This window comes from Gekko japonicus, unplaced genomic scaffold (genome assembly GCF_001447785.1).
Source record: "Gekko japonicus isolate JY-2015 unplaced genomic scaffold, Gekko_japonicus_V1.1 scaffold404, whole genome shotgun sequence".
Lineage (NCBI taxonomy): Eukaryota > Metazoa > Chordata > Lepidosauria > Squamata > Gekkonidae > Gekko > Gekko japonicus.
Window position 1 is genome coordinate 1,155,599 of NW_015174854.1, and position 13,824 is coordinate 1,169,422.

Here is a 13,824-nt window from a genome sequence, read left to right on the forward strand (position 1 = left end):
GTGAAAGACCTCTGCCTGAGATCCTGGAGACCCACTGCCAGTCTGAATAGACAGTACTGATTTTGATGGACCAATGGTTTGATTCACTATAAGGCAGCTTCATGTGTTGATGTGTTCAATTACTTGTAAACTTTCACTTCCTCGACAGCCAGGACTGCTTTTTCATCTGCAGCAGAGAGCTTCTGCTCTTTCTCTTGTCGCTCATACTCTTCTTGAGTCAGCTTCCTGGGAGAGAACAGAAGAAAGCAAATTAAGCAAGACACAGATCTGCCCCACCTTGCAGCAGTCACTTGTGCTGCCAGACCAAAAGCAAGGACAGTTGAGGAACACCAGAAGGCAAAGGGCTCACAAAGTCAAAGTATCCCAGGTGAATGGGAAACAAGAGTTCTGGCATCCAGCACTGAAAAAAAAGATACTGGGGTATACACTGTCTGCTCATGGTTACAAAGTAGATTGGCATTCTGCCTCCTACCTCAAACTATTCACAGATAAGGAGGGATCCCTCAACAGACATGAATATCCCTGGAAGGAGCAGGGTGTGTTGTTTCTCTTGTCCCCATAAATATATATATATTCAAAACTACGTCCCTTCTCGCCAATATAAAGACCTATGATGTCAAAGAATCTTTCTAGTCACATACATTGTATTCCACGTAGACTGCTGCTATGGAAGATCAGGACCAGTTTAAATGCAATTGCTAGCCTATGGAACTCCATAGGTACTTTTTTCTTCCAACATGTCTAGCTGAAACCAGACTTCACTTTTTAAGAGTAGAACGTAGACTGATAAAACATATTGGGCACAGATCATCTCTGCCTCTCCACTGCTCAACAATTCTTTTCTCTTACACACAGTCCCATTCTTTCATTAATAATAATTATCATCATATGGCAGTATGTGTGTAGTATAGCCAAGAGATCCTAAGATTGTCTTGTAACCGGAAGTTCTTTTAGCGTTATGCAACAGTAGGTGGCAAGCTAGAGTTGTTTCTTTCATTAATCAACATGTACTCAAAATAGTGGAGGAAGAATTGGGTTTTTAATTTGGTTTATTTGACAATTGTGGTTTACTTGAGAATTTCTATGAGACGTTTTCATTCATGTAAGTATGTTTGGTGATAACATTATGAGCTCAACTTTCTGTCCATGGGAGAAAAGTTCTTCAAAGCACTGGCACAACAGCAAAGGTGAAGCATAAGAAGGAGTAGAGTTTAGCTTATCTTGCTCACACGACCCATCCCTGCTTTATTTACATGAATCTACCTTTCCCCTTCATTTATAAATATAAAAGTGTCTCCCAGTCACTATTAATTCGACTCTTAGTTCCAAAAGACTGCCTTTTTCTCCGCTAGCAGCAGCTTGAGAAAGGGGCAATAGGGAGAGGGGTTTACCATCTAGATTAGGGTATTTCAAAAGAAATGTGTAGCAGGTTAAGAACCGACTAGAAAATGTCCTTTAATAGTTCATGACTTTCAGCAGTAAAAGTGTGATTAATAATCGAGGGCCAAGGAAGAACAGTTATTTTCTAGCTTTCAAAAGTACTGATGCCATTTTTTCCCACAAGACAAGCAAAACAGAAATGGCTTTCCAGCCTAAATTGCTTAGAGACATTGGACTAATACCAAAACCTAGACAATACTGGAAAAGGCATTGAAATGCAGTCTCATGGCTGAAGCTAAGAAGGGCCAGGGCCTTGCTTGTGCATGGATAAAAAACCACAAGGGAAACTCACACATGCTGCCAGCAAGAGCTTTGGGGGGAGGACAGAGTACTTAAAAATGTGGCATACCTAACAGATACCTCCACCCTCCCAGCTTACTTATAACGTATTTTAGATTTCTCTTTCCTTTCAATTCCAGTACTTACTTTTGAAGTGCCATCTCTTTCTGTTGGTAAAGCTCAGTAAGAATCTCTACTTTCTGTTGCAGAGTTTTACACTCACTTTCTAGCTGAGATTTTGCTGTCTGCAAGGAGCACGAATCATGTTCCAGCTTCTTGATTTGCTCTGCAATATAATACAAACACATACATATATATATGTGATGGTAAAGACTCCAATACTGAGTTGGTGTGGCAACACAAAATGATTACATGCTTTGGGTGGGGGGAGGAGTTTGCAGTCCAGTTTCTCTGATGAAAAGGAACATTGTCAGTTTGGTTGGGACTATTTCACACAGGGCCACCCTGGCAGGGCTGGAATGAGGACAATGTGATACAGAAGTAGTTAAGGAACGTGCCCAAAGAAGGGTAGGTGGATAATGAGCCTTTAAGGAAAGGGAAGAGAAATGGCACACTGAAGCAAGAATGGCTATACACATACAGGGCTCTGCAAAAATTTCTTAGCACTTAAAGCTCAGAACTTAAGATCAGTGTGTTCTGGGGTGAGAGAAAAAGAACACACAGAGGGCAGACAAAAGACAGGATACCTAACAGAAATAGGGCAGATCAAGCAGTCCTGAAAAGCAAAGCCCTGAAGGCAGAGTAGGTTCAGATACATTGTTAAAGGGTTCCATCCAGACTAAATTGTCCAGTGACAGAATAAAACTTTCATGGCACTTCCCTCCCACTGTAGCCCACTGATTTCCACAAAATGCTGCTTCTTGGTAACAGGGAACCCTGAGAAATTACATGAGCGTGGTCTGCAGTGGGAAGGGGAAATGGCTAGAAATGGTGTGTGGAGTCCAGATCCAACCTGAAGGCCACGGAGCCATGGAAAATACACAAAGTAGGGCAAAGTACAAATGGAGAATGGTGTGTTAGTAGCAGGAAGGAAAACAGCTGTCAAAGAAGATCTTGCAACTGTGGGCAAGGATGTCAAGGTAGCACAGGTTTACTAGATCCATCTGACATGGCAATTCTGAGAACATAGCTTCCACAGTCACTGAAACAATGCCACCTACCATGCCTAAAGATGTCACTATTTGCCAGTTGCTTTATTAGGTTTTAGGTACCAGGTGGAAATATTTTTATTTTTCCAGGCATTTCATTATTACTTTTTTTGTGGACAGGGTCTGGCTGGACTTTTGCATTTGCTTTAAAGCTATTCTGTTTAATACTGTTTTATTTCTTTTCTTATAGCTATATATAAAAATAATCTTATGTCTCCATTTGCTACCAAAGCAAACTGTTGTTTTTATGTTGGTTTAATGCTGTTTCTGGTGTGTGGATATGTTAAATGATGATTTTATCATGCATACTGTCTTCAAAGTAACATACCTGATTTCCTTTGATCGTGTGACGAGCTTACTGGATCGTGGGAACTCCGTTGATGTGATTTACCTGGATGATAAGGTTCCCCATGCCATTCTGATGGGAAAACTGGAAGACTGTGGACTGGACTATAGGACAGTTCAGTGGACAGGGAACTGGTTAGAGGACCACACCCAAAGAGTGGTGGCCGATGGTATTTCATCAGACTGGAGGGAGGTGTCCAGCGGGGTGCTGCAGGGCTCAGTTTTGGGCCCGGTACTTTTCAATATTTTTATCAATGATCTGGATGAAGAGGTAGAAGGGCTACTCATTAAATTTGCTGATGATACCAAATTGGGAGGAGTAGCAAACACCAAAGAAGATAGCGTTAAAATTCAACAAGACCTGAATACTCTGGAGAAGTGGGCAGTTGCACACAGGATGCAATTCAACAAAGATAAATGCACAGTCTTACATCTGGGTGACAAAAATGTAAAGCACAAATACTGGATGGGGAATATGTTTCTAGGGAGTAGTGTACATGAAAGATCTTAGGGTAAGAGTGGACTGTAAACTAAATATGAGCAGTCAAGTGTGATGCGGTGGCAAAAAAGGCAAATTCAGTCTTTGGTTGTATTAAAAGGGCCATAGCATCGAAATCGCAGGAGGTCATAGACCCTCTGTATACTGCCTTGGACAGGCTGCACCTTGAGCAGTTCTGGAGGCCTCACTTCAAAAAGGATGTGGGCAAAATCGAGAGGGTGCAGAAGAGAGTGACGAGGATGATCAGGGGTCTGGAGACTGAGCCCTAAGAGGAAAGGCTAAGGGCCTTGGGAATGTTTAGTTTGGAGAAGAAGAGATTGAGGGGGGACATGATTGCTCTCTTTAAATATTTGAAGGGCTGTCATTTGGAGGAGGGCAAGGAGCTGTTCCAGTTGGCAGCAGAGGACAGGTCCAAAAGTAATCGGTTTAAATTACATGCAGAAAGATATCGGCTGGATATTAGGGAAAACTTTTTCACAGAGTGGTTCAAAGGTGGAATCAGCTGCCTAGGGAGGTGGTAAGCTCCCCTTCACTGGCAGCTTTCAAGAGGCTGGACAAATATTTGTCAGATGCTTTAGGCTGGGGTCCTGCATTGGGCAGAGGGTTGGACTAGATAGTCTGTATGGCCTCTTCCAACTCTATGATTCTATACATTTAAATATTTAAATAAACATGTAAATAAGTGAGCTGAAAACCAGAGGGTTGAGGAAGAGAGAGAATTTCACATTGATCTTAACTAACCAGACAGTTTTGGCTGCAGGTTTCTAATATACTAGTGGGAATGAGAATTACCTCACTTACTGAACTAATAGTTTTTACTGAACACCACTACATGCTAAATTGTTTGTTATACACACCTTCTAATTCATGTCTTGCTGTTATTTCATCATTTAGTTTGGACCGCAAGAGATCTCGGTCTTCTTCAATGATTGATAATGTTGTTTTTACCTGTGAAGGGTAACAAAATGACACATAAACCTCTGCTGCGGTAGAAATATAGCTTAGGAAATATTGACTAGACAATGCTTCATACCCGTGAAACATCCATCATCTGCTTAATCTGATTTTTCATCATTTCGTTTCTGGTATCTAGAAAGAAAAATGATTCTTTTTCCATTGTGTCAAATATTTAAGTAAAACTTTCCAAACTTAACATATTCTGGTGTATTTACTTATATCTTCAAATACTTTTAAAAGATTTCATTATAAGAGCAAGGTTCCATTAATCATTGATCAGATATGTATTTAAGACATTTATAAATCCACCTTTCTCCTAGGTGAGTTTTGAGACAAGAAACTGTTACAGTATCAGCCATTAAAATTACTTCTAATGCATGACTGATGCTAGAAAGATCCAGGTAGTTTCTGATGCTAGAAAGGAAGTGCCATAACAGTCCAAACTACTGAATTGCCCACATTAGTTACAATCCAAAATTTTTAAAGTTAACCTCTTGCTAAGGTATTTAGCATACTACTAGATGCACATCATAACTTTTGATTGTGCCATTCTACTAGTATGCCTGCACTTTAAAGCCCTGCACTTTAAGTCAACAAAATGTCAATTTACGAAGTTGAGCTTCTCATTAAACGCATGATTACCATCTAGTGCTTGAATCTCTTCAAAATTTTGCTTCCTCAAAACAGTATATATGAGGAGTTATTGCATTCACAAATCAGTCAGGTAATTTAATACTTTAATACCTGAGTGCTCCCCATTAGCTACATCATTTCCTTCATCCTTCTTCCCATCCAGTTCAGAATCTGCATCAAGCTGTTTCAGCTGCATAATGCAGTTAGTCAAAACCTAAAGCAGCAGTGAAAAAATCCATTCAATCAAAAGAACACAATATTTGATGCCGTAAGCTTAGTCACACAGCCCATTGAACACAGAAGAAAGTTATCCTTCAAGAGTTCTTACTTCAATTTCATTTTCCTTGTAGGCAAGTGCTTCTTCAATGTCTTTTTGAGACTTCTGGTATGTCTTAATCTGTTCACTGAGCTCAGCATGCCTCTCAGTCCAGCCTTCTGTTTCTTTGAGCAGCTAAGAACATAGTACAATATTATCAGTATTACTGGTACATCAAGAGCATCAGACCTGCTACACTCCAGGCTTTGAAAGAATTCAGTCTAGCAACTAAAGAATAAAAGACTGTTAAAGCTATGCTCTGAATCACTACTGTTGCTTCCTTTTTGCTTACAATGGTTTCAAAACTAAAATTTATTTACCACTCTGGGGAAACACTTTGTGAAGACAACACTTTTGCTGCAGCAACTGATAACATGACCTAGTTGCATGCACTTCTGCCATTCCTAGAGAAAACAAGCCAAGCAAGAAGATGCAGACAGCACCATGCGCTACAGTAAGGCAAGAGAAAGATAGTCAACAAACAAGCAAAGAATGGATACAGCAGCCATTCTACTGAAAAAGTTCTTTCTTTAGCGCTCTAACTGTGCCAGCTTAGAGAAGAAACCTAGGAACAGATCAGTTTTGACAAAAGCCCACAAAGATAAAGAACATTCTAGGAGGTACTAGTTTTTTACAACGCATCTTCGGAGTGAAGCCTCGGGTGAGCCACGGGAGCTCTATGCTTCCCAGATGTGGCAGTGAGATTGTGCCCAGAAAATCCGCCTATCTTCCATCTCTCTAGCGTGCCTAATGCTCCGTGTGACCGGGGCCCAGGTTTACCTACAATCCTCATTAGCTTTTCACTTTTTCCGCTGAGTAGCAAGCACCAAGACTAACCTCTTCTAAACACTTCTGATTTGGCATCAGTTTTTTTGTAGGTACGCCTCTCTATGCTAGCAGTATAGCCTGATGCAAAACAGCTACAAACAGGAAGAAGACTAATCATTCCCTTGTGGAAAACAGCTATTTCTGCCAGTAGTTGGGACCTAAAGTATCATCATCAAGTTTAATTTGCTCTCTAAATATGACCCCAAATCTTCTGCAATTAAAAGGCAATATTCTAGCAACAGAGTTTAAGGTTTAGGACTAGCTGCAATGACCATCCTAAACCAGGCCATGAGGAACCACCAATAAATAAATAAAGCCTACACTTTGATAAAAATGTAAAAACTATCAACATACAAAAGGTTTGGGAAGGGCAAATATGTCTGGGGTAGTGCTAGTAGAAAGACACATTGCTTCTTGTTAGCTTGAGTGCAGGAAAAGTGCTCAAAGCGATATCATATCACCTGCAACTGCTAAGCATTAAACTTGATTTAAACAGACACCCTCTACCATTTGCTACTATCCCCCAAAACGTTCATCATCTTTGAGTACTACCTTCATTGATTACCTGGTATGACAGTCCCCTCGCAACTTCCCATGGGCATTCTTTTCACTCTCAGCAGCAACTAGGTATCTGCACTACTCTACTTCCTTTCTTAGCACTGGTCAATTTCTGCCCAATCCAAATCCTCAATATCCTAAAGCATTACTCATATCCCCCAATTGTATTTAAATGAAACAGGCAATGTTTATAATCTAATACATGCTCCAAAGCGAAAGATTACTTTAGGAATAGCAGTAAATAGCTGCTTCAAGAACCTGCTTAAGAAGTGGCACGAAAATGCTTCAGAGAATAAATACGGGTTCATGAGAACAACACTCACCTGCTCCTTGCTCTTTTTCAATCTTGCATTCTCTTCCTGAACACGATGCAACTCAGACTTCACCTTTTCTTCACTTAGTTTGGCTTCATTGAGAGCTATCTGCACCTAAATTTTCCATGAATTATTTCCAGGTTGAGGCCACAATCATGTGAATGTAACAGATTATACCAAAAGACAGAATTTAAGAGAGAGTAAGAGCAGAACTCTGAAAGTTTGCTGCTTCTGAGGAGCAGGAAGGGCATGTACTGGGATCCACCTCCTCCTGGAAATGGAAGCATTCTGCAAGAACTTCAGTACAGCCATGCCTGTCTTTCCTCAGTTCCAGAAGTTTATGGCTGGGGTAGGAGGACAATCCCATTCACAAATACCCTCCTCCACTGACAATTCCTCTTGGAATTCAGAGTCAGAGCACTTTGTATAAGCAAGTTTTAGATGGTTTACCTCAGAAAGCTCTACAGAATGCAGTACGGTAACTTCTTGGAGTTTCTCCAAAGTCTTCTGGGTTTCTGTGATCTATGACAGTAAGTATCATCACATATGTTAGCTAGAAAATTTGGAAATTTTAGTTATTCCAGCAGCATACTCTACAAAGATTTCATTAGGTGCTTTCAGAAGGTCTCTAGAAAGGCAGCATATGCATTTTCTGAATAAATGTAATGGCAACACAGTATTTTGCTACAATTATACAGTGATCAAATCCAGTTACAGGCTGCAAATGTAGCTTGCTTCAGAAGTATGTCCTTAGATCCTAAAATGAAAGAAGCAATTCACTGTTGATGATGTCTGAAACAAGCTACTTTTCTCTCAGTTACACCACCACAATTTAGGGATAAGACTGATTACTGTATGCTGTTGTTGTAAGGACTGAATTGAGTATACAAAGCACTCTGTTGCTACTATGCTCCAAGATAATAGTCATTTTTGACAGAATCATTGTATTAACACCATACAAAGGAAATGTAGTTTCTGAAATATTTGCTTACTTGTTCTTGTTTCTTAAAGCTCTGCTCTTTCTCCATTTCTAGCGTGGCCTGTAAGTTTCTCACTTTACCATCTAAAAAGCTGTTTGTTTCTTTAAGCTTCCTGAGTGTATCCTGTAACAAAAATCACAACTAGTAAATTTATTCTGTTTATATACTTTTTACATACTATAAACAAACCATATTTGTTTCTTACCTTAAGCCCTGCAGCTTCATCAGAAAGGTGTATATTCTGTTTTTGGGTCTCTTTCACAGATTCTTTTGCTTCCCTTATCTAGTTACAAAGTAAAAAATACACAGAGGAAGTAGATAGATTTTGACATTTATTACTCATGTTTAAATCATAATCTCCCTCCTTTATTTCATTAACAGAAAGAGAATAAAAAGCAGACACACTTCACATTATGCAAACAGCAAGTTTTTAATTACAAAACAAGACACATGCAGATAGCACGATACCTTTTGATCATATTGTGACATCTTTTCTAAGATTTCAGCCTTTTCTTTTACAAGCGCTTTAATTTTTTCAACAAGCTGATTTTCTGTCACTAGGAAAAAGAAAAGAAAGAGCAACTGTGGACTGACTTACTACAGAGCTAACCTACAAAAACTAACTTTTGACAACTTATGTATCTTTACAGTTATGTACCTTTACAATTATGAATCAAGAATTTCCAAATGTGACCCCAGTTCTGAATTTCTAGGATAAGTAACTTAGGTACTCTAGTCTGTATGATACAGAAACAAGTCAAATCAATTCCAGTGCTCCCACTGCACTGATGACTCATGCAGGGTGAGAATGGGAGATGGTTTAAATAAAGGGCTACAGGGTAGGGGGAAAGCTATTTAAGCCTCCTGAATGCATCGCTTTCATAGTGATACCACACCATGGGATCTCTGTTTGGGATGAGAAAGGCACTTCTTTTCTTAATAGACACCTCCAGAGACTCCAGCAAAGTGTATATTCAGGACCTGCCTTGGAAAGAGCGAAGCAAGCAGCACAACTATAGCTCATTTAAGAGGTAGCTATTGGAAGCTGCAAAGATACAAAGATCTGCACACACACCAGCACAGCAAGGCTTCCCTTTCCCACTGAAGCCCTAGAAAACCCTCTGCTGAAGGCACGGAATGGTTCAGAGCTGGATCTAACAAAGCACAAGGACCTGCAGCAGGAAAGGACTCCTGGCCTGCACACAGGACTATCTGTCTCTCAACCCTAATATGAATGTTAACACTTCTGAAGCTCACTATGTATAAAAGCTCAAAGTGCTCAAATGGTATTTTAGATCTGACAAGTGAAACCCACAAGAAGAAAATTCCATTCACCTTCTGGCTCCCTCCTCCCATAGTGCAAGTGGCTGACAGCACTGCCTCAAAGTCAGCTGCCATATCAAGGACCTATGGCTACCCAAAATGCCCCCTGAAACCCATCTTTTTTCCTATGTCTGTACATGCATAGGCAGCACTGTTAATGTTTCTTTAGCCTCCCCCTTAAACAAAGTGGATTTTTCTGCGTACACCCCCACCCCACCCCAGATCTGCAGAACCACACACGGTAGTTAGCCCTCAGGTGGGTAGCCACATTGGTCTGAAACAGCAGTCAACTTTTGAGTCCAGTGGCAGTTTTATGACAAGGTTTTATTCTGGGTATAAGCTTTCATGTGCATACAAACTTCTGCACACACACGAAAGCTTATAACCAGAATAAAACTTTGTTGGTCTTAAAGATGCCACTGGACTATAACTTTGTTCTGTAGTAATACGGAAACCCAGAATGAATGTGAAATGATGAGCCCACTTAATATATGGTACCCAATTTTGGACAAAATAGGCATAGATAAATTTGATTGAGAAACAAGACGGCTAAATATAAAGTCTTATTATATAGTTAAGCTCTATTTGTTATTAAATTGAAATGTGCATTGGTATTCTGGTATAATTCCTCAGTTTTTTCTAGATTGTATTATTGTTACAGTCTGTGACTTTCTTGTTATCTTTGTTCGTTGGTTGATTGTATAGAAAAATTCAATAAAATTTATTGGGGGGGGGGAAACTTTGTTCTGTAGTTAGCCCTGTTTTGCTCATTTTTTTGATTCTCATAGTGGCTGGTCCTTAGTTATCAAACATAAGTATGGGGTAGGAGTACTGTTTATAATATATTTAAAATTATACCAAGCTCATTCTGAGAAACCTGAAAAACCAAAGTAGCTCACATTAAAGAATAAGAAAAGTCCTACCTTGATACATTCTACTCTTCACCTACAAAAGTAAAGGAAAGAAAACAGTGTTTTGACAAATATTTAACCAATGAAAATTAAACATTTCTGATAACAGAACAGCAACTTCTTTAGTTTCACTTCACAAAAATATCTACACCTGTATTGCTTCCAATGTAAGTATCAAGTGACATTGCACAAGCAAGCTTAAAGCATATTCTAAAAACAGCTTCTAGGTTACTGGCTTACCTAAAAGTCAGGCTAAAGGTCTGATTACTCAACTGCTCTGAGGGCGTAATTAAGGTAATTACATTGTATTTCAGATCTGTAAACAAAATTATAAGCATGTAAACTGAAATGAGATCAAAATTTATGCTTAATGTGATATTGCAGAAAAGTATCTCTCCTCAATATATAAAGGTTCCATATATGGCTGATAGTTCTCTCTCCCTCCCACTCTTGAGGTCCAGCTGATCATCAAATCATTCTATCACATATCATATACAAAAAGGTAGACTACACAGCAACTGTATTTAGCAAAATTAAACCATTCCCACAGCTCATGTTTATTAGCTGCTAGAGTAATCACTCATATTAAGTGACTTTTTTTGCTTTCAAGTGATGCCATGCTCTGTTTTCTAGAAATATAAAATATATTTTCTATGCAACTAGTTCAGTATATTTTAGATCTCTGGTTGGGACAGAAAATCCAGTTTATTTACAAGCTGGCTAAATTAAGATAAGTACGTTATACAAGCTTACAACTATGGAAGAAAGGGAACGTGAAAAACATAGGAAGAAAGTAGCACAAAACAAGCAACAGACATTCAATTACAAAAGGTTTGGCAAGTGAGACTGCGCTTAGCACAGTACAAAAAAACAGCACTTGGAAGGCCATTGGCTTTGCAGAATTGTACGTTGTCTCTTCATAAAAAAGATGCAGCATCAAGGAAAATTATCTCAGTAGTCCCAGTGTTATTTATGTATATTGGATGAGATTATCCAATTGTGAGAGATATCAATAATTTTATGGGATGACTTGGACAAACTGGGTGCATTTGTGTTGGGTATAGTGCAACTGATGGATTAAGCCGCTTAAGGCAATTGCCACTTGATTTGCCAACATGGCTCCTTACACAGGCGCCACATTTCCTCTGCCTTTAAAGAGCTGTTTTCTATTACATGTAAGCCTCAAAGTATGTTTAAGTCACAGCAGATCAGTAACAAACCCATGTGTATTATTACAGCAAGTTCTACTTTGAAAATACACCGTGTTATTCTAACTGTCAAATGTGAAGATCTCAAACAAGGCGTCAGTGTTCCAATTAATGTACAGCACAACCCAAACACTGAGGGTAGCTGTTGCAGCACAAGGCAACACCAGACCACAGAGTGCTGATGTAGTAGCGAAGGGACAGATCTCCAGCTTTGCATTGTTTTCTTAAGCAAAACACACTGAAAGCGACTGCATCCTTTATTTGTACGCTACAAACTTGCATTGGAATTAGGACAGAAAGAAGAGATTGGATTTATATCCCGCCCTTCACTACCCAAAGGTGTCTCAGAGCGGCTTACAAACTCCCTTCCCCTCCCCACAACAGACACCCTGTGAGGTAGGTGGGACTGAGAGAGCTCTGACAGAAACTGCTCTTTTTCAAGAACAGCTCTTATCAGAACTATGGCTTGTCCAAGGTCTTCCAGCCAGGTGCAAGTGGAGGAGTGGGGAATCAAACCCAGTTCTCCCAGATTAGAGTCCACACACTTAACCACTACATCAAACCAAATGGTTGACCCCTGTGAGAGACAGGATGCTGGACTAGGTGGACCACTGGTCTCATCTTATGTTCTTAATACAACAGCCCTAAAAAACATGCTTTTGCAGTGATACAGGCCCTGCAGCTTCTTGCATAACAGTCCTGTATTTTTTATGGCCAGAATAGCAGTGTTAGCATATCTGACTTCTAGTTCCAGAGCAGAAAGTCAAAGTGCTAGGAGTTTTCTGCCCAATACTACATTCATTTCTACCATGTAATAGAACACAAAGAAGATTCTGGAAGAATACAACAAAGATATATGCTTCACTGTTCATAATACAAGTAAGTATTTGAAATCAACAGATCTGCAAAGATTTCATCACCTGTGTCCAAGTTTGAGGAATCAACCAAACCATCAGTGTATATGAACATGGAAGTTTACTTACAGACAGGCAGGTTCTCCAGAAAAAAATAGCAATCGTAGCAATTCCCACCAAGGCAGTCAGGACAACTGGCTCCCAAGGAAGTCCATGGAAATCAGGTCCAGGCCGCATGTCTTCAGGCAGTGTTGAAACCAGCTAAGCAAAAAAAATAAATAAATCACAAACATTAAAAAAAATTCTGATGGGAGCCCACAGTTAGAGCCCATCCTATACCTGCTTGCTTGAGACTTTTCAGGAGTCCACTGAACTCAACACAGCTTCCAAGGATGTTTAGGACTGCATCTGGCTAATATATTGATCTATTCTGATCAAAACGCAGTATAAAATATTTTAATAAATAATATTTCTTTCCATTCAGCAAAAGCTTATAAAATCAAAAGTATGATTGTAAGCCTAACATGCACACAAAGAACATCATATAGTATCCAAAAGAATAATCAATCTCACTGAAGAAAAATCTAGAGCTAAAACAAATTAAATGGAAAGATTTCCAACCAAATATTTTATAATTTTCATATATACTTCTAACTCAAAATTCTTCTCTTTTTGACATTCACAATTAATGAGTTGTTTTCTAAACTGTAACCCTTTGTATTTGACAATCTATATAATAGCGAAGGCGCCTCCTGTGTGTGGATATCTAAACCCGCACATCAGGGGCACCTGGGGGGCAGGGAGATTTTCCTGCACACCTGGGGCAGTCCCCAGGTGTGCACAAAAATCTAAAAAGTTGAAAAAAAGTAAAAGAGTGTTTCCTGCACATGCACAGGGAACGCTCTAGGAACTCTGCGGCGGGCCAGCGGTTGGAAGTCGCTCAGGCCTCGCCGCAGGAGCGGGGGAGGGAGAGGAGATTGACAGTGACAGCAGCGGCGGAGGAGATTGTCGGAGCCAGGGGGGAGGAGATCAGCGGGCCCGGAGGAGGAGATCGCCAGAGCCGGGGAACGCTCTAGGAACTCTGCGGCGGGCCAGCGGTTGGAAGTCGCTCAGGCCTCGCCGCAGGAGCGGGGGAGGGAGAGGAGATTGACAGTGACAGCAGCGGCGGAGGAGATTGTCGGAGCCAGGGGGGAGGAGATCAGCGGGCCCG

General features: G+C 40.1%; 1 protein-coding gene across 2 annotated transcripts in view; it reads right to left on the reverse strand.

The window, feature by feature from the left end:
- The window catches only part of MIA3 (melanoma inhibitory activity family member 3), a 28,216-nt gene that overhangs the window by 8,056 nt on the left and 6,336 nt on the right, over window positions 1–13,824 (reverse strand). For both annotated transcript variants that reach the window (XM_015424584.1, XM_015424583.1), the window contains exons 2-14: window positions 12,744–12,875; window positions 10,565–10,586; window positions 8,787–8,875; window positions 8,524–8,601; window positions 8,331–8,441; window positions 7,789–7,860; window positions 7,348–7,452; window positions 5,651–5,773; window positions 5,434–5,536; window positions 4,766–4,821; window positions 4,590–4,680; window positions 1,867–2,005; window positions 124–225 (exon numbers count right to left, since the gene is read on the reverse strand). In XM_015424584.1, coding sequence (XP_015280070.1) covers window positions 124–225; window positions 1,867–2,005; window positions 4,590–4,680; window positions 4,766–4,821; window positions 5,434–5,536; window positions 5,651–5,773; window positions 7,348–7,452; window positions 7,789–7,860; window positions 8,331–8,441; window positions 8,524–8,601; window positions 8,787–8,875; window positions 10,565–10,586; window positions 12,744–12,875 — 1,223 coding nt within the window. The remainder of the gene's footprint in view (window positions 1–123; window positions 226–1,866; window positions 2,006–4,589; window positions 4,681–4,765; window positions 4,822–5,433; window positions 5,537–5,650; window positions 5,774–7,347; window positions 7,453–7,788; window positions 7,861–8,330; window positions 8,442–8,523; window positions 8,602–8,786; window positions 8,876–10,564; window positions 10,587–12,743; window positions 12,876–13,824) is intronic.